Source organism: Epinephelus lanceolatus, chromosome 7 (genome assembly GCF_041903045.1).
Source record: "Epinephelus lanceolatus isolate andai-2023 chromosome 7, ASM4190304v1, whole genome shotgun sequence".
Classification (NCBI taxonomy): Eukaryota; Metazoa; Chordata; class Actinopteri; order Perciformes; family Serranidae; genus Epinephelus; species Epinephelus lanceolatus.
The window spans coordinates 4,135,941-4,158,646 of NC_135740.1; the positions used below are offsets into that span (position 1 = coordinate 4,135,941).

General features: G+C 41.7%; 1 protein-coding gene across 1 annotated transcript in view; it reads left to right on the forward strand.

Moving 5' to 3' along the window:
- Positions 1-2,766: 2,766 nt before the first annotated feature.
- LOC117260670 (storkhead-box protein 2-like) overlaps positions 2,767-22,706 on the forward strand; it is a 128,149-nt gene continuing 108,209 nt past the window's right edge. Inside the window, exon 1 of the mRNA XM_033632695.2 lies at positions 2,767-3,777. Coding sequence (XP_033488586.2) covers positions 3,438-3,777 — 340 coding nt within the window. The 5' untranslated portion in view covers positions 2,767-3,437. The remainder of the gene's footprint in view (positions 3,778-22,706) is intronic.

A 22,706-nucleotide genomic window follows, 5' to 3' on the forward strand; every position in this document is an offset into this window, starting at 1 on the left:
AACCGATTTGCTATGAATGAAGAGGGACCCTATGTGAGACATCAGGTAAAGTGGATCAGATAAGCACTGTAATGTTCTGATATGTGCCAAATCAACAGCCAATCATCAAAACTGATCTTGAAGTAACCCTTTGCTAAGTCTCGCCCCTCAAACGCAGACTGGCCAATCATAGCACAGCATCAGCCAGCTCTGACAAGACTCTCATGCTGTTGTTTAAGATTTCCTTCATTCTCAGGCTGGTTTTGTGGATTTTCAGCTTAACGTTGTGTCTGTGGATTAATGACACTCGTTATCTGGAGAGGTAGGAAGGAGATTCATGTTTCATCCCTGTTCCAAAACCAAAATCAAACCCTGAAAGGTGTAGGGTTAGCTAACTAGCTACTGAATGTATACACATGCTACTGTTGCTTTTTAATGCTTATAACAGTAAATAAAGGCCTACCCTACTTTACAGGGACCAGTTAAGGGAAACAGGAATACTTCGCCAATATTCAGCCAGCAATGTGTCATCAGTGTGTGCAGATGAACATTGTTTGGCTCCCCCCAGAGCACGCCGCCCATCTGGCAGCGAAGGTCCAGGCACTGGTGGCATGGAGGGAAGCCAAACACTGTTTATCTGCACACAGTGATGACACACAGCTGGTTGAATATTGGCAGAGATTCCCTTTATGTTCATTGTCTTCTGTCTCAATCACCAGATGATGTGATCTTTTTAACCTGTTTTTGCTGCTGAGTGACGTTGACATGCTGAATATATCCTTCAAACACATATCATAGACCCCACTCTCTTCTTCTCTCTGAAATCGGATTTTCCTAAAATGTGATCATATTTCTACAGGGAGTGCAGTTAGTTACAGTGTGACTTCCATGCTAAATCCAACAACTTGACAGACTATCACAAAGGGGTGGGACTTAGTGAAGGGTCAGTTGTTGCTACAACCCTTCTTTCCACTAAACAATGGTTAAGATTGGTCTGACATCATGTGTCTTTGCAAGTAGTCTGTGCAGTGCCAGCACATAAAATTCAGCAGCATATGACACTGTACTTCTAAATGATAATGCTGTTAATGGAATTTAAATTAGGTTAAAACCTGCACTACTGGATCATAAGGAAGTGATTTAACCACTTGCTGAAACACACAAAAATGTGTAAAATACTGCTTTGTGGTTATAAAATAACAACACCAAAAACGTTTTATGTCACCGTCCCATATTACCAGAACATGTTACATAATGTGTTCAGGCAACCATTGTTCAGATAAAGTGGGACACCATTTTGTGTTTTTATTTATGCTATAAAACTGTAAACTGCATGCCTATAAGTCACACCTCACACTTGATCCCTGTCACAACCCCACCCTTGCACCCAGCATTGTAGTCTATAAACTACAGTCACATAGAGACATTGGCCTAAATCTAGATGATCTTATCTACATATTGGCAGGCACATCATGTAAGCTATGTTAACAAACAACTTTCAAGATCAGTGTTTTCACCTGCCATAGCTATTAGTGGGTGAACTTCCTGGTCCCTGCTCACATGATTAAAATATCGACATGATTAAAATGAAATGGTGATAAAAATGGAAACATTAAATAACTACTTTCAGACAAGACTGATTGATTGGCTACATGATTGAAACGTAATTTATTTTACTTCATCCTGATCGTTTTTTATCATTCTGATAACATTATTAACATGTTGACAGAACTAAAATAAAATTTTGTTCAAAATAATTGATAGTTGGTTGTATGTTATTATAATGCCATAATTGTATTACATTGTTTGAGTGGAAATTCCAATGTGAAATGTTTAAAAGGCCTAAAATAATCACTGGAATGAGTTCCCTTTTTTGTGTGTCTACATAGGCATAAACCATAAAGTGCCCGACATTACCTGAATCCACATTAATTAATAATTGTGCAACAAGTTGATGTAAGGCAAAAAAAGTAGTAGGCTACAGGAGGATTTAGACTTATTATCCAGAAATGTTACATAGAGGATTTAGATGAGTAAACCTGTACATTTCATAGCATCTTTGTTTTCTGATTCTTTTTTTCATGAAGGTAAGATAAGTATCCACATCAATAAAAACTCAATAATTAATTGAAATTCGCAGTCACTCAGACAGCAGAAGAATAGGCTTCAATATCCACATCCACAAAGTATATGTCGACAATGACTGTGTCTGAGGGACTGTTCTTTGTTAATCAGAGGAGGGGGCCAGCTGGAGTGTGACTTTGTTTTTTGTTTTTATCTTATTTGGTTATGTTCTTTCCTGATAGGAGCATTCATTGCACGTGATATGTTAATGGACTGTCTGACATTTGAAAATCCAGCAATAATTCCTGTGTTCACAGTTTCTCATTATGATAAACGGTGCAAATTTGGCAATATTTAAAGAAAACGTGCATTTTAAATCGACTGACAGGTTTCAGAGGATATTCAAAATACAAAGTACAACCATTAAAAGTTGCATGTCCCTTCCCAGTGCTTAAAAAAATATTTGACATGCCTCCCTCGTTTTGCACCACCTTCTCCCACCTTACAAGTAACGAACAGTCCCTAACACGTAGTTTTCCTACATATCTCAGACAACTGACAAATTAGTTACAGACTCAGTTTGGAAAGCTACATTCTTTTCTTACAAGAATATCACTTGGAAATACTCCGTTATGTGTTACCAATTTGTTGTTGCGTTAAGTCTTAATTTGAAAATGTGTCCGGAAGATTGAGTATTCAGTGCTGTTTACGGTGCCTTTACGCAGCTCCGTAACGATGCCTGCCATCACTGTACCTGGATGAGACGCTCCTGCATCCAGCTGTGTTCTCGCGCACCGTACCGAAGCGTGTCAGGCGCGGGACAGGACCGTATTCACCAGTGACTGGAGATATCTTACCTCCTCGTTTACTGTGACGACTGGCGAAAAAACACCCAGGTGTCCCACGAGACCCGGTTGTAGCCTGGCGACAAGAAACGGGGCGCTCCGCATCTGTTGCCTGGGTGAATTCATTAACACGTTAGCATTCAGCTAGCTAGCCATAGTCCAAGGTACCTGACACAACGAGGTGTAAGTTACACCGAAAATCACGAATGTCATCTCTTTTTTCTAGTGGACAGCGCTCGACATGACTCACCAGTAAACGTCGGTTTCGGTTACGGGGCGATATATTAACGTTACGTCCGGACAAGAATACGGACCTTAAAGGTGTAGCAATGGGTTTCATGTAAGGCTAAGGAGCTAACGGGAGCTAGCAGGCTAGCATCATGGAAATACAGTAGAAGGCTATGCGGCTGCTGCAGAGCGTAGCTTGTAGCTACACACCCTGGTAGCTAATATGGAGTGTTTGTTTCCCATTAAGCCTGACGGTGTCTCCGATAGATAAATACAATGATAATACTGGATTCGATAGTCAGCTAGAAGGCCGACGCGACAATGGAGTCTTTCCTGCAGATAGCTCCCCATTCCCTGGCCATAGTACTGTCCAGGGTCGGGGCTGGGGAGGCGGTGGGGGCGGCCGGGGTGTCAGAGAGCGACGCGTTGCCGAGACACCACACCGGCTATGAGATTTTTGCCGACTTCAAAGCAGAAAATACCCAGCAGCATGTGTGGAACCAGAGGATTACCGAGGCTGTGTCCGAGACCTTCTTCTTGGGATGGATAGACGAGCATGTTTTGTTGATCCAGGGGAAGGAGGACCATTTGGAGGTGCTGAGGGAGGGATGGATGCGGAGGTCCCTCAATCCGCCACGGGGATTCACCATCAAATACCTAGGTAAGGCCTCTACTCTCTATGTCTGCTTAGGTTTAGGCCGACTTATTTTCATGTGCTTGTGATTGTGTTTTCACTGGTATTATACGACACGACCACTTCCACTCAGCACGAGACATTGATGATGTCCGTCGTCATGACATCCTAATCTTAGTGTGTTGGAGTGTGTCATGCATTCAGGTTCAAGTCTGTAACTGATTAGTCACATTCCAGTAGCACGAGCCACACTGAACAAATCACATCATAAAAAATGTGATTGTATTTGTAATAACGGAGGTGAATGGGATAAATGTAATTCCAGTGTCTCGCAGTCTCTAGTTTTAACCAAATAATTTGGTTTAGTTAGTGCTTTCCTACATTTTATTTTTGCACCTTTTATGCCTGTGCAATTTTGAGAGCAAGAGGGCACTATGTCATAAGTCAGTCGCTTTGTGACTTCACTCCTTGGTTGAACCAATTTTTTCCTACATGTTAACCTATATGAGAGTCTTAGAACATGGTTTGATTAACCAGAATGACCAATCATTTAGGAGACAGAGGTCCTTAAAGCTGACACATAAACTGACCCAAGCTTACAAACAAGGGTATCCACAAGTTTAATTCTGTTGGTCCAAAATAAATATGCATATCAGGTGATGTTATGTCTTCCAACCTTGATTTAAAAAAAAAGTCAGATATTTGTCATTTTTTAATATGTTCAGAGAAACGTAACCTATTCACATCTCCCTAAGTTTTCATGTTGTGCCCACAATTGGTTGAGCAACAGCAGACTTCTGAGTATATGGTGGGTAGGCCACTCTAACACATGAATCATTAGGGGCTGTGCACATGCCGCGTTTGTTGCACCCTCATATTCACGCGCAAACACCAGAGCGACGCCGTTGTGAGGCGCACGCATTCCTGGGTGCGTGTTTTTCACGGACCGACGGCTGCAACCTGAGATGAACAGAGTTCAACATTTGGAAGTCAGAAGCGTGCACCGCATGTCATGTGACGAGGAACAGCCAATTACAGCTGGCAGATATCTTTTCCTTCTTCTGTAAAGTCTGTGATTAACACAGAAAAGTTACTCATTTTGGTGCAGGGCTGCAAGAGCTTTACATCTGTCCTACGGACGATATGCCCACACACTTACAAACAGCACCTCGAAGAAGATCAACTCTGCACTCAGGATTTCGGGTTAAGAGACTGTAATATGGTGCTTGTCAGATGCAAGCTGCTGTCACGCTCTTCAAAGCTGGCTCAAAAAAGTAACAAAAGTAGCGCCCAGCGCCTGACCTTGCGTTTTCCAGGTGGTTAAAGACGGGCATGTGTACGGCCCCTTAATGTGTTGCCTATGATTTTGTTTAACCTCATATAGTACTTTAGTATTCCAATTTGTTTACAATAACATTGCTTAGAAACTAAATTTGAATAAAATTACATAATAAGGAAGCAAACAGCTGTGTGGTGCGAAGTCATGTGATGGTGTGAAGTAGGGATGTCAGTTTGAGTTCATTTTGCTTTCGATAGCCCAACACCCATTAACCCGTTGCTAACCGGTTGAGTGCTACAACTTACTTTCATATAAAAAAAAATAAGGTAAGAAATAAACTTCTCAGAAAAGTCTTGGGCAATAACATGTCTCTCAATAGCTTCATATGAAAAATAATCCTTCCCATGGTGCAAATGGGCCCTTTTTGAAAATTTTTGAACCTGTAACACAAATGTACATATATTTATAAAACATGTCTGTCAGTATTTCTTTTATCTTTTTTTAACGCAAAGTGAAGTGAAATACAAGAAACCTTATATATTTAGTCCAGAGCTCCATTTTTAGCGCTACATTTAAAGGGGCTATCCATTTAGATGTGATGAAATTAATGTTTTGTGATGTAAATGTCTTTTCTTTTATATGTTGTTGGCTTTGCTGACAGACAGTTGGCTGGCTGCTTTAACATGCAGAAACGAAGTGCCACTGTTATTCATAGCATTCGGTCCGAATGCATTGATTGGTTGGAGTTTTCTTAGAACCATATGAGAATGGTATAATTATGAGTTTTTATCTCTAGTGGAATTCACTTACATTTTAGTGTGCCATCAGCTTATTAATAGCATTTTAACCTGTTTGGAGCACTCAAGTGGTGTAGTTGGTAAGTTGCCGGTTGTCAGAATGATATATAAAGATTTTTTGATATGAGTTGGACAAACGACTCCCAGGTGGAAAGATCTTACAAGAATCACTTAAGAATCAATCAATATTATTATTGCTCCCCTGTTGAAACAAGTTGAGGCCAAAAGCTAGTATACAGCTGGACTGAACATAAAATGTTAGAGGGCTTTTAATTTGAAAAATGGACTTTTTTGTATGTCTCTGCATGACTGGTGGAGGCTGCGCAGCCATCGTCCACTAAAAGGAGCCAAGGTCTGCCAATAACAGTACGTTATAAAACCTCCTATGGGCTCGTTGGCCATCTAGCTTGCTAATTTTATCATGCTATACTGGTTACAGAAATACAGTAATACAGGACTTTTAGTGTCCACAGCTCTGTCAGCCTATCAGCGCTTATTCATTTCCTGAGAGCAGCTCTCAGCAGGTAAAAACCAACACTTATGTCTCACTTTAACCAATGATGTAACTTCATCACTCACTCAGTCACTTAATCCCTGTTTCCACCAAACAGTACAGTACGGTTAGCTTCAGTTTGGTACACATTTTTTGCCTTTCCACTGTGAAAAGTTGTGGTTGGTACCATTCCCAATTTTGGTCATCCCTCTGTTGGGGGTACCTAGCACATACATCTGGTACCAAAAGGTGGAGCTAGAAACACTGCAGTCCATTGATTGGTCAATAAAACACAGTCACTCTTGGTCAGAGCTGACTTGTGGCTGGTTTTGAGGCTTATGTAACCACTATTCATACTATGGCAGGTTTTACATATATTAGTAAACTATAACTACAAAATGAAATGATGTTTTGCTGCCTCTCGTAGCCGCTGTAGACTGAGAGAAAAATAACTTAATTCACTGGGCTGACTGCCGGCAACTTTTGAGGTGGAACATTGACTTCTAATGTTACTCAATGCACGACGTAGTTGACGATGTAAACCCATCAACACGTCTTAAATTTCAATATGATTACTTTGACCATTCCATGAGTTTGTATTGTCTCTCTTGGATGACATACACTTTTAGTAATGAGTTTATCTTCAAGTGTTTAAAAAATATATATTAATTTCGACTGGATTATGTGAACTGCATATATTCTAATCCTCATTTGGAGAAAAAAAGCGTTGCAGAGTGTTATTCCTGTGGGCTATGGCAACACTAAACCACTGTGCTTGCCTGAGAAGGACTAAATTAACAAACCCGCTCTTTTTAAAAATCCCATCAGGAGAGACTCTCACTGCAGCCTGTTCTATTTTGCTCTGAAAATGTTGGCGTGCAGCCTCATTCTCTGGACAGTAAACGAGGTGCAGACTTTTATGTCACCGGCGATAAGGAAATACAGTGAGTGCTCGACGGAGCAGTGAATGACAGCAACCCTGCCCACATTTAAGGGTACTGTTTGGTGGAAAAGCTCAACAGACCAAGGGTCTAGGTACCATGTCTGAAGGGTTACTTTTGTTTCTAAAGGTACTATACTTAAAGAGTTTGGTGGAAACAGGGCTTTACTCACTCATGGACAGCCTTTAGTTTTTGTAGGGCTGTCAGTTGTAAATACTGGTGTGAACTCAAAAGTACTTTAATCTCCAAATCGCACTCAGCTGATGGACTTGAGTAACAAAACATTTATTTACTCTCAGTCTGTTAGCTAAACTCCCCTCAGGACTCTGCTGCGTCTGCCTACTTCCCTGCAAACTGCTAACTAGATCGCCTTCTGCCAATTTGGTTTTCACAATGTCACACCTGGGAAAAAGATGGACCGGTGTTGCAGGAACATTTCAGAATCTTCATATTTCTTGTATGAGACACCATTCCTTTTGAGCCCTGTTTTAATTTTAAATCAACATGGCTACTGGCTAGGTAGTTTACTACCTATTAGCCTACCTGCGCTCTGGAGAGCGAAAAAACTCCTGATGTCCCCGCTCTCTTTTGGTGGCATGATATACAAAACGTGGGTATAGACAATGATATGTGTACAGTGCAGGCAATAGTGTGGACTAACAGCTCTGCTGTCAGCACTAAATGACAGCTCTGCCCTCCTCCGTGTCTGGCAATATTTGCCCCACATGACATCAGCCATTAGATAGCTCAGTCAAATGATAGCATGCCTACATTGGTTGTTTTGGAGACGTAGCCTCTTTGAGGGCACATCAAAATGATCTAATATGACTTCACTCCAAAGATAATGCTAATGAGTTGGCTTAAATATTGGTAGGGAAAATTCTGTTCTCCCACAATATTGGTAAAGATGTGTCCCCACTGTTCATATGCAAACCTATACTCTTGTGTGTGTGTGTGTGTGTGTGTGTGTGTGTGTGTGCGCGTGTGCGCGCGCGCGCGCATCTCCAAGCCCACCTCCTGTTTTGGTTTATTAATGTGCAGCAGTGCACAGAGGTAAAGGGCTGGCTGAGGTGGAGTATAAATGGGATGGTGCAGAGCTTAAGAATTCTACTTTTTCTGTGTACATACAAAGGTTCATCTAACTTTTAAAATTACAAGCATCAAATAGTTTTTACCTGTACCAGATTTATTTATTGCACCATTAAGTGTATTTCTTGGCACTTTGGCCATGACCGGGTCTGACTGGTGTACCTCATATGAAACGCCACTTTTGCTAAAAATAAAGGTTGGAAAGGAGGTTGTGATGCGCTGGATTGATGAGCTGCTGTAATCCAATGTTTCCCCACATAAAAAGTAGTATATGGAGTTAGAATAGACCCATCTGATGTGTGTAGAGGTGTGTGGTTATCCTGGTGTTTTGAAGGAGGAAGCATGGTTTCCTACATTTTAGAAGTTGAGTGAGTGAGTGAGTGAGTGAGTGAGTGGGAGACACATACATGTCGGGGTTTTCTGCTCTGATTAAAGAAAAGAAAGGCAGGAGTGCCATGAATAAAGGTCTTATTCTCCCCACCACCCCAGGCATGTACATACATGCGCGCGCATGCCCACACACACACACACACTTAGACAGGACTTTTGGTGGTAGGATGGAAGTGTACCACAAAGACACACACGTACATACATACCACAGATAATATGTGTATCACACATTTGACCTATGCTTAAGAGCTGAGCGTCTTTGCTCACAGTTTTTGCTCATCCCAATGAAAATATCATTAACACTGTTGCCTACATTGGCTTGACATTTCTTGTGCACATGTCAGATTTCTCTAGATACTCATCACTCGTCTGAATCAAGGGATGGGTAGTTAAGGGTGACACATGAGTGGATTTACACCCCTGTCCCTATTAGCCCCTTTTCCACTGCAGGAACTTTTCTCATTTACCCGGGATTTTGAAAAACCTTGGCGCGTTTCCACTGAAACTACCCGGGTAAAAAACTTTCCCTCACCCCCAAACTTTCACTGAAAAAAGTACCTAGTAGGAGGGTAGGACTTTTCAGATTACCCGGAATTCTTGGGGGGGGGGGGCGGGGCTGTGTGCCAAGGAACACTGATCGGTGGAACACACACATGCAGCGTTCCACACTTGCGTGTCAGTGTGTCTGCTGCTGCAGACTTTATTTCATTTCTACAAGCTTCACTTCGTTTGTGTTTTGATTAAGGATGGGTACCAAAACCCGGTACTAAATTAGCCTCTGGGTTACATTGTCAAAGACCGTAGTAATGATAAGCACTAACGGTATCGGTTCTCCTCTGCGCTCTGTGCCGGCGTTGATCTCCTCCACACACACACACATACACCGACGCAACACTGTAACCGGTGAACAGCCAAGTGGTTGCGGTGGAAACAAAGTGAAGATGCACACGGCCACCGTATTAAAGCGAAGGGCTGGCCAGTAACAACTGTGAATATGACAAGAAATGGTGTGAGACCGTGTTTGGCAATAGGTCAGTAGCCTACATGCTCCGTTCTATTAAAACAGCGCGTTGGTTAAATGGCCCGTTCAGTTGGTATTCGGATAACTGGGGCTTTACTGATATACTGGCAATAGCACCACCCAGCAGTGAAACCCGTGTACATGTTTACACAAAAAAAATTACCCACTCTTAATGTTTAAAGATTTTTTTACACAAACTCACCCTAGGGCTGCACGGTATATGCGGTAGACGGTAGAAATGATATAAATTTGGCCCACGGTAGAGATTTGCGCTCTACCGTCCTATCGTCGATGACGTCATCGCACCTGCCTCAGTGTGAAAATGGCTGCGAGCACAGAGACAGCGGAGCAAGAGGAGCTGGTTCACGTCCGTAATTTAGCATAGCACGTGCAACATGTGTTGCTGGAGAACTTGTGAGTGAGTGAGTTAATGTCTTATGAACAGCCCCGGACTTCTCAGACTCTTTTAGCGACTTACCGGAGAGGGAACTCATTCAGCGTCTCCTCTGGCAGCAGCACAGCGTCTCTCCCTCTCCTCTCTCGCCGTGCGCACACGGGAGTTGGTTTTCGGCAAGAGAGTTTGTCAAAAACCTTTGGTAATGTAAACCTATGTGATGCTAGGGGCTCCACAAAAAACTCCATATGTGAATGTGTGATAGTTGTGGTATCATAGCAGCCTGTCACAGGTTACAGCCTGATGATTAGAGGAGAAATGGCAGAGCATAAAGGTCCAGGTGGAAGGGTCCATGTCATTGGTTCGACAGCCCATTGGTTCAACATCCCATTAGTCCGACTGTCCGCGGTGCTGAACGGCTCACGGCGGGTGTATGGTGCACTGCGACCGGCTTGAGGCGGAGCAGGCTCACGGCTTATGTGTTTGCCACTTTCTTTTTCATTTTAACCCACACCATGATCTTTTCCTGACCCTAACCAAGTGGTTTTTGTGCCTAAACCTAACCAGACCTTAACCACAGGGCGTCATGATGATTTTGGAACGGACTTCGGAACAATGAGTTTAATATGGTCGGAACAATAAGTTTAATATGGTCGGAACAATGGGATGTCGAACCAATGGGCTGTCGAACCAATGGGCAGTTCCCCAGGTGGAAAAAACACAACTCAGTCATTTAGGATTTTGCTAAAAGAAGGAAATTACCTTTTGATATAGATCCCAGGAGACATTTTGCACCATAGAGTACTGGGTTTTAATTTTGAGTTTTGAGATCTGCATTCTGTACAATAAATGCTCTAAAAAATACATTATATCTTTGCTTTTGTTGTTGTTTTTTTTTATCAATTTAGCTTTGCTAAGGGACTACAAAACCCATTCAGAAACACTTCTATTATAACTTTTACATTTAAATTTATACCGCGATATATACCATTACCGTGAAGGGATTCGATTTATACCGTGATATAAATTTTAGGTCATACCGCCCAGCCCTAACTCACCCTGAGTTACCACCTTCGTACTGTTTAGATAGGTCATCTGTGTGATTTGTATAGATCTGAAGTTTTTGAAAATTTGAGCACTTAAATAAAAAAAGAAGAAGCTCTCGGTTTCTGTACTTGGCATGTGCAACACACTTGAGCACCTCTCGAGCCTCCTACAGAATGACATTTTAGCAATCTGTGTATGTGTGTTTGCTAGCTGCTAGGTTACTCACCTTGCAGCTGCAACTCCGCTGTTATTTCCTTCCATGTTTTGTTCTTCTTTTGTTCTGCTTTTTCTTCAATTCAAATCAAATCAAGTTTATTTAGCACATTTAAAAACAACTGCAGCTGACCAAAGTGCTGTACAAGATAAAAGAATGACACACAAATATATAGCAATATAAAATGTACACAAATATAAAACAGAAGAAGACTGGTAAGAACAATTAAGAACAAGAAAACATAAGATGAAATGCTAAAATATTAAGATCACTGCAAACGACCAAAGGCCATTGAAAACATGTACGTTTTAAGATTTGTCTTACAAAATGTCAATGGAGGGGGAGCATTTGATTAAAAGGGGAAGGCTATTCCAGAGCTTTGGGGCAGAGGAGTTCAGCGATATACTGGGGTGGTAACCCATGTATGGCTTTAAAAACAAGTAAAAGAACCTTAAAATCAGTCCTGAATTTGATGGGTAGCCAGTGCAGGGATGCTACCACTGGTGTGATGTTGTCTCTTTTCCTGGCATCAGTGAGAAGTCTTGCTGCAGCATTCTGTACCAGCTGCAAACGAGACAAAGATGATTGGCAGACACTCAAGTACAGTGAGTTACAGTAGTCCAGCCTACAAGAGATGAATGCAGTGGTTACAGTCTTGAGGTCATTGTGTGAGATGATGGACTTAAGTTTTGGAATGTTCCTAAGTTGGAAATAACAACCGTTCACCACAGTGTAGGGCTGTGCAATTAATTGTCTGGTGATCACGATTATGATTTTGAGGACAAACGATTTCAAAATTAATGAAATCAAAGGTAAACGATTTTTGGTCACGGACGCTTGGAGATGTTATTTTGTCTTCTATGGAAGCTGCGCAATACCCCTCCCCTCCTCTCCTCTGTTCACTCCACGAGCCAGTCAAGTAGTTGAACTATGAATAATGGAGGAGCAGGTGATCACGGAAGATTTCACAGCATGCGGAAAATGGTAGAGGGAGAGCGAGAGAGGTTTGTCTGTGTGTGTGTGCTTGCGCACGTGTGGTGTGTGTGTGTGTGTGCGCGCGCGCTTGCGCGCTCATCAGGGCTGAACCCGACAATCCAGAGAACAGGGAAGAATTGTAAACGCGCGTCCATGTAGAGACAGAAATTGCATGCCGTTGCGTAAACAATATAAGTCATCAAGTGTGCCGCATAATCGTTTGTATAATCGTGATTTCAATTTTGACCAAAATAATCGCGATTATGATTTTTTCCATAATCGAGCAGCCCTACCACAGTGTAGATTTGTTTGTCAAATTTAAAGGCAGAGTCAAAAATAACACCAAGATTCCTGGCATGGCTATGAACATATGGTGCGAGTGGTCCTAAGTGACTGAAAATGCTGGCTGTGTTGTTGGGGGACCAAAAACAATAACCTCTTTTGTTATTGTTCAGTTGAAGATAATTTGTTGCCATCCAGGATTTCACATCCTGGAGATAGTTCAGGATAGATGTGATTGAGCTGGAATCCCCTGGGTTTACCGAAAGATAAATTTGTGTGTCGTCAGCATAACAGTGAAAAGAAACAGGAAAATGGAGCCCAATGGAAGCATGCATAGTGCAAATAAAATTGGCCCTAAGATGGAACCTTGAGGTACACCACAAGTGATACAGGCAGGTGAAGAAGAGAGGCCCCCAATGTTAACAGAAAAAGACCTGTCCAATAAATAGGAGGCAAACCATTTGAGGGCAGTTCCCTGGATGCCAACCAGTTCTTGAAGAGGGTTCAATAGTATGCATTGATCAACAGTGTCAAAGGCTGCACAGAGGTCCAACAGTATTAAAATGGCACATTCACCTTTTATCTGAAGACAACAGTAAGTCATTTTAAGAAGGGCAGATTCTGTGCTGTGTCAAGCCCTAAAACCTGACTGAAAAGTCTCCATGATGTTGTTGTTAGCTAGATGAGACACAAGCTGTGAATAGACAGTTTTCTCCAGTACTTCGGACAGGAATGGGAGCTTGGAGATGGGACGGAAATTGTTTAATACAGAGGTGTCAAGGTTTGGCTGTTTAATGAGAGGCTGAACAATAGCATGTTTAAAATAGGATGGTACAGTTCCAATTGTGAGACTACTGTTGATAATGAGGGAGACTGTAGGACCTACAGTCTCCAACACGTCTTTTAAGAGGAGTGTAGGAACAATGTCCAAGGGACAGGTGACGGATTTAGTGTGTGAGATAATATCATAAATTTTCGACAGACACACAGGCTGAAAGTCAGTTAAGATGGCAAAGCCGGGAGACACCAGGGAGGGATCACTGGCAGGCGATGAAATTTTCGACTGAATGTGGGTGATTTTTGAGGAGAAAAAGTTTAAAAATTCCTCACAAATGGCTGTGGTCGGAACAGGACAGGAAGCAGCAGTGGGGTTGAGGACCGAATTTATTGTGTGAAACAACACTTTTGGACTGTGAGAGTTTCTGGAGATGATGTTGGCGAAATATTTTACTCTTGCAGCTTTAACACATTGCTGACAGTTTGCCAGGGTGCCTTTCAAAATGTCAAGTTAGACCTGAAGTCTGTCTTTTTTCCATTTGCGTTCTGCCTGTCAACAAAGTTGTCTGAGAGCATGGGTCTGACTATTTAGCCATGGTTGACTTTTAGTGCACGTTTTTTTGAGTGTCAAAGGGGCAATGGATTCCATAATGTCTCCACAGACTGAATTGAATGCTGTGATTAGTTTTTCTGTGCTCAAGTGATGGGGATGGCCAATTACGGTTTTAAAAAGAGAGGAGGCAGTGTAAGCATGAGCGAAATTACTAGCAGTGGATGTATTTATAGAGCGGGAGTAACGGACAGGTAATGTAGGGTTTGAGACAGTGTGAAATGGGGTTGAGAAAATGATGCACCTGTGGTCAGAGACACCCAAATCATCCACATTCAGAGAGGCAATAGTCAGGCCAAGTGTAAATACTAAGTCCAGGGTATGGCCACGGTTATGAGTTGGACCGGAAAAATGCTGAATAAAGTTAAAGGATTCCATTGTTCCAAGAAGTTCAGCAGCTCTGGCATTGGTTTGAGTGTCCACATGAAAATTAAAATCCCCAACGATTAAAATTCTGTCAAAGTTTTAAACAACGGATGATAAAATCTCAGGGAACTCAGTCAGGCTATATTCACCCGACATTAACCAAGTTTCAGTGAGAAACATAAAATCTAAAATGTTGGAGGAGATAAATTCATTTAGGATGAATGTCTTATTAGACAGAGACCTCACATTAAAGAGGGCCAACTTAAACATAGCAACAGGAGGTGAGATGGTGGTGCATTTTATGTAAAGAAGATTGAGTTTATTAACACCTTTAAAAGTGTGGCGAGGACGGGAGACCCTGTTTGTAACAATAGGCTGAATAGGGAGATGAAAAGGTGAAAGAGGTGCCAAAGGAAGGAGGAGATGTAGTGAGTAAACAGTGGAGATGATTGAGCAGCGTGCTGTATGTCAGGGGTTAGCTTTCGTGAGTCCAGTAAGTTTGGGTGGATGCCATCTCTCTGGAAAAGAGACAGGCAGTTCCAGAACAGGTTGAAATTATCAAGGAACTCTACATTCTGCGCTCTACATGCGGACATCAACCAGGTTTGAAGACTAAGGATTCTTGAGAAACCGGGACCTCGACCTAATGTTGGAATGGGACCTGAGATAAACTTTCCATATTGCTTCAGGAAATTAAAAAGATGTTCAAAAATCAGATTTGGTCAGCTGTTGAAAAGCCGTGTCATTGGTTCCCACACGGACTATAACTCTTATAATGGATGACGGGAGTGAAGGCAGTAAACCTTGGAGCCTTTTGTGGAAGTCACGGACTGTGGCACCGGGGAAACAATGAGTAACTGCATTGTGGAAGCACACATTCCTGATTATGGAGTCGCCGACAATCAGTGTGGTAGGGGGAATAAGCGGCTTAAGTGATGTAGGCTCGGCTCTGCTCAGCTCAGTCTCCACACTGTGCACCACGTTCACCGGGGACCGTTGAAGCAACTGAGCGGCATCTTTCCCAGCAGAGCAGCACCTTGCGGGAGAGCAGGTTACTGGGCGGGGGGTGAACTGTACACAGCCAGGTCGTGATGAGGGGGCGTGACATTGAGAGCGGTGATCAACAGGAGACCAGAATGGAGTATTTGGAGCTAACCGGTGCCTTGGGCTTAGCTCCCAGCGGTCTACAGGTTGGGCAGAATTGACATCCAGACACGGGGCAGTCGAATCCAGATCTCCGTTGGTTGTGGTGATGACAGTGGGACCCATGGTGACCAAGGAGTCCAGGATCTGTTCTTCATGTTTGATCTGGCACAAGATGGAAATCCTCCCTTCCAGTTCGGAGATTTTCTGTGTCAGGCAGAGGCAGCTGTCACATCCAGATGGTGAGGTGAGTGAAGGCATGGCTTGTGATGAGGTCAGATGAGATGGGGAAACACAAAAACAGCTACGGCAGCAAAGTGTTGCTAGTATATCATGTGTGTTGCAGCTGTAGTGGCCAATGACGAAAGCTACTGTTGCCAGAGCTGCAGGGCGAGACTTACACGTGAGGACTCAAAGGGAGTCCACAGCGATGTCTGTGCTTATGCAGAGGGAAGAGAGTCAGCTTAGCAGGCACAGAAATTAAACATACCGGCACAGGCCCAGAAACAGGGCCCTCTGAGATGACTGAGAATTCCAGCAGGTTCGGGATAGTCCTCTCTGTGGCTAGAAGGTCCGGTGACAAGCGTCCTCATAGGCGGCCAAGGCAGTCTGATTCAAAGATCGTGACAGGTGGGTCACTAACTGGTGTGATCTTGGCGGGTTTGATTAAGCAAACATAAAACAATAAAACCTGATTAAGAACTGAGTTAAAACCAATGGTTAAAATGGAGAAAAACACTAAAATAGCCCAGATGATTTTCACTGAGATAACAGAGTGGAGCGCGCAAGATGGCAGCCGCTTCTTCAGGCAAGGCTTTTGCTGCCACATCTCCACAAGGTTTTCCTCTTTGCTGGAATCCCACACATTTCTTTTAGCCCGTTTTGCCTCCATAGCGAGCTGCTATCCATCTGTTTGTTTGGGTTTAGTGCCAGTGCGTCATTTCATGCTGCATTTCTATGGGTTGGTTAGTCAGTGTAGGTGGTAACAGCAGTCACACTGAGATGGTCATCCCAAATTTCTAACACTGTCAGAATTTTATCCCAGGGTGTCTTTGACGGCAAGACCGCGACAACAGCCGTCCTTGAACCTCTCTCAGTGTGCGACGTAGGACTACTGTTGTAGAGCCACGACCAAAGATATTGCCATGTTTCTTTCACGTTGCTCATCTTTCGTCTGGGACGGCCCAAAATCACACATTGTATACCGAGCTTTATAGTAACTTTTTGATAACTTTAACTGACTTATATGAAATTATGTCAAGTTACGGATTGTTTATTGAAGTGATAAAATTGAGTTGTTTTGATATAGTGAACTCTAGCCAATGTAACATTTGGTGCTAATGTTATTTCCATGCAGTCTAACATTATGTGTATAATGTTACCATTTTGATTAGAACATAAGTTGCGCTCCTTAGCCAAAGTGCCAACAAACCTTATCGTTAGTCCATCATGGCTCCATTTTCTTTATGCTAAGATACCATTAGCAATGCTAATACTATCATAACCACAATGTAATTAAACAGTTTGCTTTTGGATTTGTTTTGAAGCACGAGACCCTTTTCACCCCTGATGAGTTTGCATGCCTGTATTGTAATGTAATGTAATGCCCGTAGGCTAACTTGATGGTGTGGTTAGTAAAAGTGAATGTGTGTGTACTAATAGTGGAACCATGGAAGGCAGTTGCCTCCTCCAACAGATGAAGATAGGCTAGATAATGTGGAGTGATTTAGTCTTAAAGGATAAGGCTGGCATTATTTTGTTCTTTATCTGCTGTATAAGAAAAATCTGGAATATTGCTAGACTTGTCCTCACTTACTGCACTGCTTGTCTTCTGTTCTGCCCTGTGCAGCTCTCCTCTGCAGTATTAATAACAACCTAATGTCTGTTTGGGTGTCTGTATTTGGCTCAGGGGCACTCAAGCAGCTGCCATTAGTCAGAAGACAGAGTTACAATAACTATGTGCTTACTACACATCTTTTTATGTGTCTGTTTTTCTATATACACACACACACACACACACACACACACACACACACACTTGATCATGTACAGACAGATGAAGTGAATTTTGGAAGTAATTGAGCTGAGCCTTTCATCAAGAGAAAATTACTTTTACCACTCACAGATCTGTGTGTGTGTGTGTGTGTGTGTGTGTGTGTGTGTGTGCGCGTGTGTGTGTGTGTGCGCATAACAGGGCTGTATGATGTTTCTGTGCTGGTGCCAGCTGTGTGTGCCTGGGAGCATGGAGTTTCCTGCCGCTCTGCCTCACACTGTCTCTCTCTGTCTCTCTCGCTGTCTCTCCTCCTTTGTTTGTCTGACTCTCATTTTTGCAACCTTTTAATTCATTTCATTTGAAATTCAAAGCCATGTGCTGACAGGACAGGATTTTCCAGTGTCACCAAAGCAAAAACATAACAGCTGCATCAACAACCACAGCAACTCAACTGTAAGTTGGTTTTCTTCTGCTCCAGCTTTATTTAACCAGCTAAAAAAGCAGAGCTGGAAGAATATTGTAGTGTGACTGAGTATGACAGAGACAAAGTCCTGCTGAAGAATTGGGGAAGATGAACTAACAGACCTTTTGTGACGTTAGCATACAGTTGATAGAGACTAAACAGTTACTATTGAAACTTTTTACAGTACATCATTGCAGGGAAGGAGTTTAGTTTTTAAGTAACTACAGGAAGTGTTGAGTTGTAGTCCCTTGATAGTTTGAGCCTTAATGACAACATCACAGTGGTGTCCTCTACAGCATGTGGCTCTGTGACAATCAAAGTAGTTTCAAACAGTGAATAGTTAATGCTGCTGATGCCGTAATGACCACAAATACCACAGAACAGAAACAAACTATGGAGGTGCTCAGTTCCCTCTTAAATTCATTGTACAGTGTCCATTAAAAAGGAATCTATGCCCATTTTCAAAATTCATACATGTTATCTTAGACAGTCCAAAAATATTAGTAAACATGAACATCTCTCACCCACATCCAAAAACTAGAGTGCTAAAAGTTAAATTTGTGATAGGATGTAAAGTCTGGAGCTGCTTCATAAACAATGAATGTTGAAAGATGTTCTAGATGACACTGAACCCGTTTACATGCACACAATAATCAGATAACTGGGAATAATCAGGTAATGGTAATAATCTGATCTGACGCGTGTACATGCATTTCAGTAATGCGATAATCAGAAAACCCTGGTTTACATGATTCAGTCCGTTAGTCGGATTTCTGTCCAAGTACATGATGTAAAACTCAAATTTCCTCTTACACTAGGTGGCGGTAATGCACCTTAACGCTGGTTGCCACTTGCCATAATACCGAAAAGAAGAACAAGAATAAGAAACTTCCTGTTAGTTTCAAAACATCCTGTCTTCTTCACCATGGCAACGCTACACAAAGAAGAATAAGAATATGGAGGCGACACTAACGGTCAGGGCTGTCCTTATGTGGGAGCTGTTAAGCCTGCAAAATAGGCTACACACTGCTACTGTGTACATTGTGTACATGTTTTGTAAAGGCATGGTGACACAACTCATACAACACTTCATCAAAGTCCCAACCCTCGAAGAAGCCTGCACCATAGCCCAGCGGTTTGAAGGCAAGTTCCACATCCCTCAAATCATCGGATGTGTTGATGGAACCCACATCCCTGTCCTGGCACCCAGTGATGGTTACAGGGACTTCGTCAACAGAAAAGGATGGGCATCTTATGTACTGCAGGGCGTCGTTGATGACAAGTGTTGGTAAGTTTAGATAGTCTCTATGCTGTTTTTATGCTTTCATTTTCATTTTCATTTTTATTGGATCTCCATTAGCAGCAGCACAGTAGCATAGCTATTCTTCCTGGAGTCCATAAATACAGTTATATTAGCGACACATTCCGAGTCTCATATAAACATAAACATACTAATCTAATCACATACATATAATCACACACATACTCACAACACCAAAACAAAACAAGACGTACAAAAAAATATACATAATTAAATCAAAATTAGAATTAGATGCAAAGGAAGACAGTATTTCCTACAGTAACATATAAAGTATTTAATAATAATATCACACATAAACAGGCAAGAAAACAGGCAAGTAGTATATTAAATTAAATTACTGCTGCTGCCTGCAACATTTGTAAATACCGTTTAAGCAGGAATTTATACCTCTCCATTGAATTTTCTTGGGTGATATAAAATGGTAACGAATTCCATTTAACTATTGCTCTATATAAAACCGATTTTTGCATAACACTTGTTAACTCTTGTTCATTTTTGGCAAAATGAACCTCCCCTCTGTAGCATGTTGTGCTAAATGATCATGATGACTAATCCACTAATCCATCAATCCATCGACTAATGAGATCCAAAATAATGACACAAAGCAGAAGGAGACCTTGTTACAATGACATTCTTAAGTAAATTTAACAAAAGAGATTTTCCGATCGATAGTTAACCAACCACGTCTATTGTGCATATATATATTATATTCGTTCTGTAAGAACACCGTAAAACAAAATGAGCTGCCTTATTTTGAGCAACCTGTAATTTATTTAAGTCCGTTATTGAAGCACTCGACCATAATGAAACAGTAATCCAGCTGTGATAGGACTTGGGCATTCACTACCTGTTTGGCGACATCTAGTGGCATAAATTTTAAGGCCCTGCGCGCAACTGAGAGAGCTCTTCCCATTTTACTCACAATATTGTTAATATGTTTAGTCCATGTTAATTGCTGGTCTATTGTTATACCTAAGAGTTTAGTCTGTTGAACTTGCTCTATGGGAGTGTTATAAATTTCTAAATCCAAAATAGGGTTATTTCTCAACATAAATTTCAATCCTATAATAAGAGACTTGGTTTTGTCTACATTTAATACAAGTTTATTGTCAGATACCCATCCTGCCACCAGCTCTAAATTATGTTTTAAGATATTATTTAAAGTAACTATCGATGAATCCGCTGCATAGATTGTACAATCATCTGCATAAATAGCAGTTCTGGCTCTATTAAAAACAAAAGGAAGATCATTGACAAAAATTAAAAACAATAACAGCCCTAAACTCCCTTGAGGTACACCACACTCAACATCTTTCACATTTGACAGACTTCCATTAAAAAAGACTTTAAACCTGTAATACTTAGTCAATAGTTGTATTGATTACTAGGGGTAGGTGGAAAAATGCCATTAACATAAATGAAAAGGCTGTAGACCATTTTATTATATTAATTGCAGTGGTGTACGAGGTACTTGAATCCTTTACTTAAAGGGAATTTTCGGTTTATTTCAACCCGTCTCCTATTGTCCTAAATTTGTTTCAAGTCACTAGTGACATAGAAATAATAGTTAGCATGTTAGCCATTAGCCTAGATACAGCGGTAGCGTCAGACCTGTTAAAACGTAATTGAATAGGCATCCTTTCAAGTGCAAAGTTAGTCCACTAAACAAGCTTTTTCTCCACAAAGACAGCCTCATATCGTTAGGATAAATGTCAGAGAACATATAGAAAACGACATGTAAAAGTGTTGTCTTACCTTACTGGTGTGGTGCCATGTTTGTTGTTTACCATTTAGCTAAAGCTGCAACCGGTACCATTCCTTGCAACAGAGGCATTCCTCTTCTGTGGGCATTGGGGTACAGCATTCACAGGTAACGTTACACCACCAATCTCCAGAGCTAAAGCCTTCCAGCAGCCATTCCTCCTCTGTCATCCTCTACCTGTTGTGCCTCTCTCTCTCTCCTCCTCCGTTCTTCAATTTCACGAAGCTCTTCATCAGTGTATTCTGGCTCAAATAAATAAGGGCGGCCATCGACTCTCGATGTGGAAAGCCTATATACTAACATTCCACATTTAGGTGGTCTTCAGAGTTGTTGTCTTACCTTGCGGTGTGTTTACCATTTACCTCTGCTTCCCAAAGCACGACCGAAATATCGCGAGAACAAGCAGCGATCTGATACCGTGCCTGAAATCTCGCAAGAACAAGCAGCAGCAGCTGCAAGGCAGAACCGGACAGTAGCCTGAAAAGTTCATTCATTTATTTTATGAAAGATTTATAGAATAATGGCTGACTTTTTGCCAGACTTTGTGGAGGAGGAATTTGATTTTGCAGAGTTTTATGGCCGCCCTTATTTATTTGAGCCAGAATGCACTGATGAAGAGCTTCGTGAAATTGAAGAACGGAGGAGGAGAGAGAGAGAGAGGCACAACAAGTAGAGGATGACAGAGGAGGAATGGCTGCTGGAAGGCTTTAGCTCTGGAGATTGGTGGTGTAACGTTACCTGTGAATGCTGTACCCCAATGCCCACAGAGGAGGAATGCCTCTGTTGCAAGGAATGGGACTGGTTGCAGCCTTAGCTAAATGGTAAACAACAAACATGGCACCACACCAGTAAGGTAAGATAACACGTTTACATGTCGTTTTCTATATGTTCTCTGACATTTATCCTCAACGATATGAGGCGGTCTTTGTGGAAATAAAGCTTGTTTAGTGGACTAACTTTGCACTTGAAAGGATGCCCATTCAATTACGTTTTAACAGGTCTGACGCTATGGCTGTATCTAGGCTAACGGCTAACATGCTAACTATTATTTCTATGTCACTAGTGACTTGAAACAAATTTAGGACGATAGGAGACGGGTTGAAATAAACTGAAATTTTCCTTTAAGTAAAAGTACTAAAAATACTCAATTACAAGTTAAAGTCCTGCATGAAAAAAACTACTTAAGTTAAAGTAAAGAAGTATTATCAGCAAAATGTACTTAAAGTATCAGATGTAAAAGTACTCATTATGTAGACACAGCAATAAATGTCAACAATATTGAAGTAGTTTAATAGGTAATATTATTCTGTATTGTTCTTATGACAGCTTTTGGAGTGCTAGCTGCAAGGTCCCTGGAAGTGCCCACGATGCTACGGTGCTCAGGGAATCTCAGTTGTTCAAGAAGCCACACCTTCTTCCCAAAGTATGTATGGGCCCACAGTGAGTGCATACATCCCACATAGTCATGGTTAATATGCTGGAGTACAGAGCTACAAAAGAAAAAATCAAACTCTCCAAATGTTTTGTATTTACTTATCATACCTGTGGAAACAAATACAAGCCCTGTGGAAAAAAGTAACTGAAACTACCGTGCTCTTT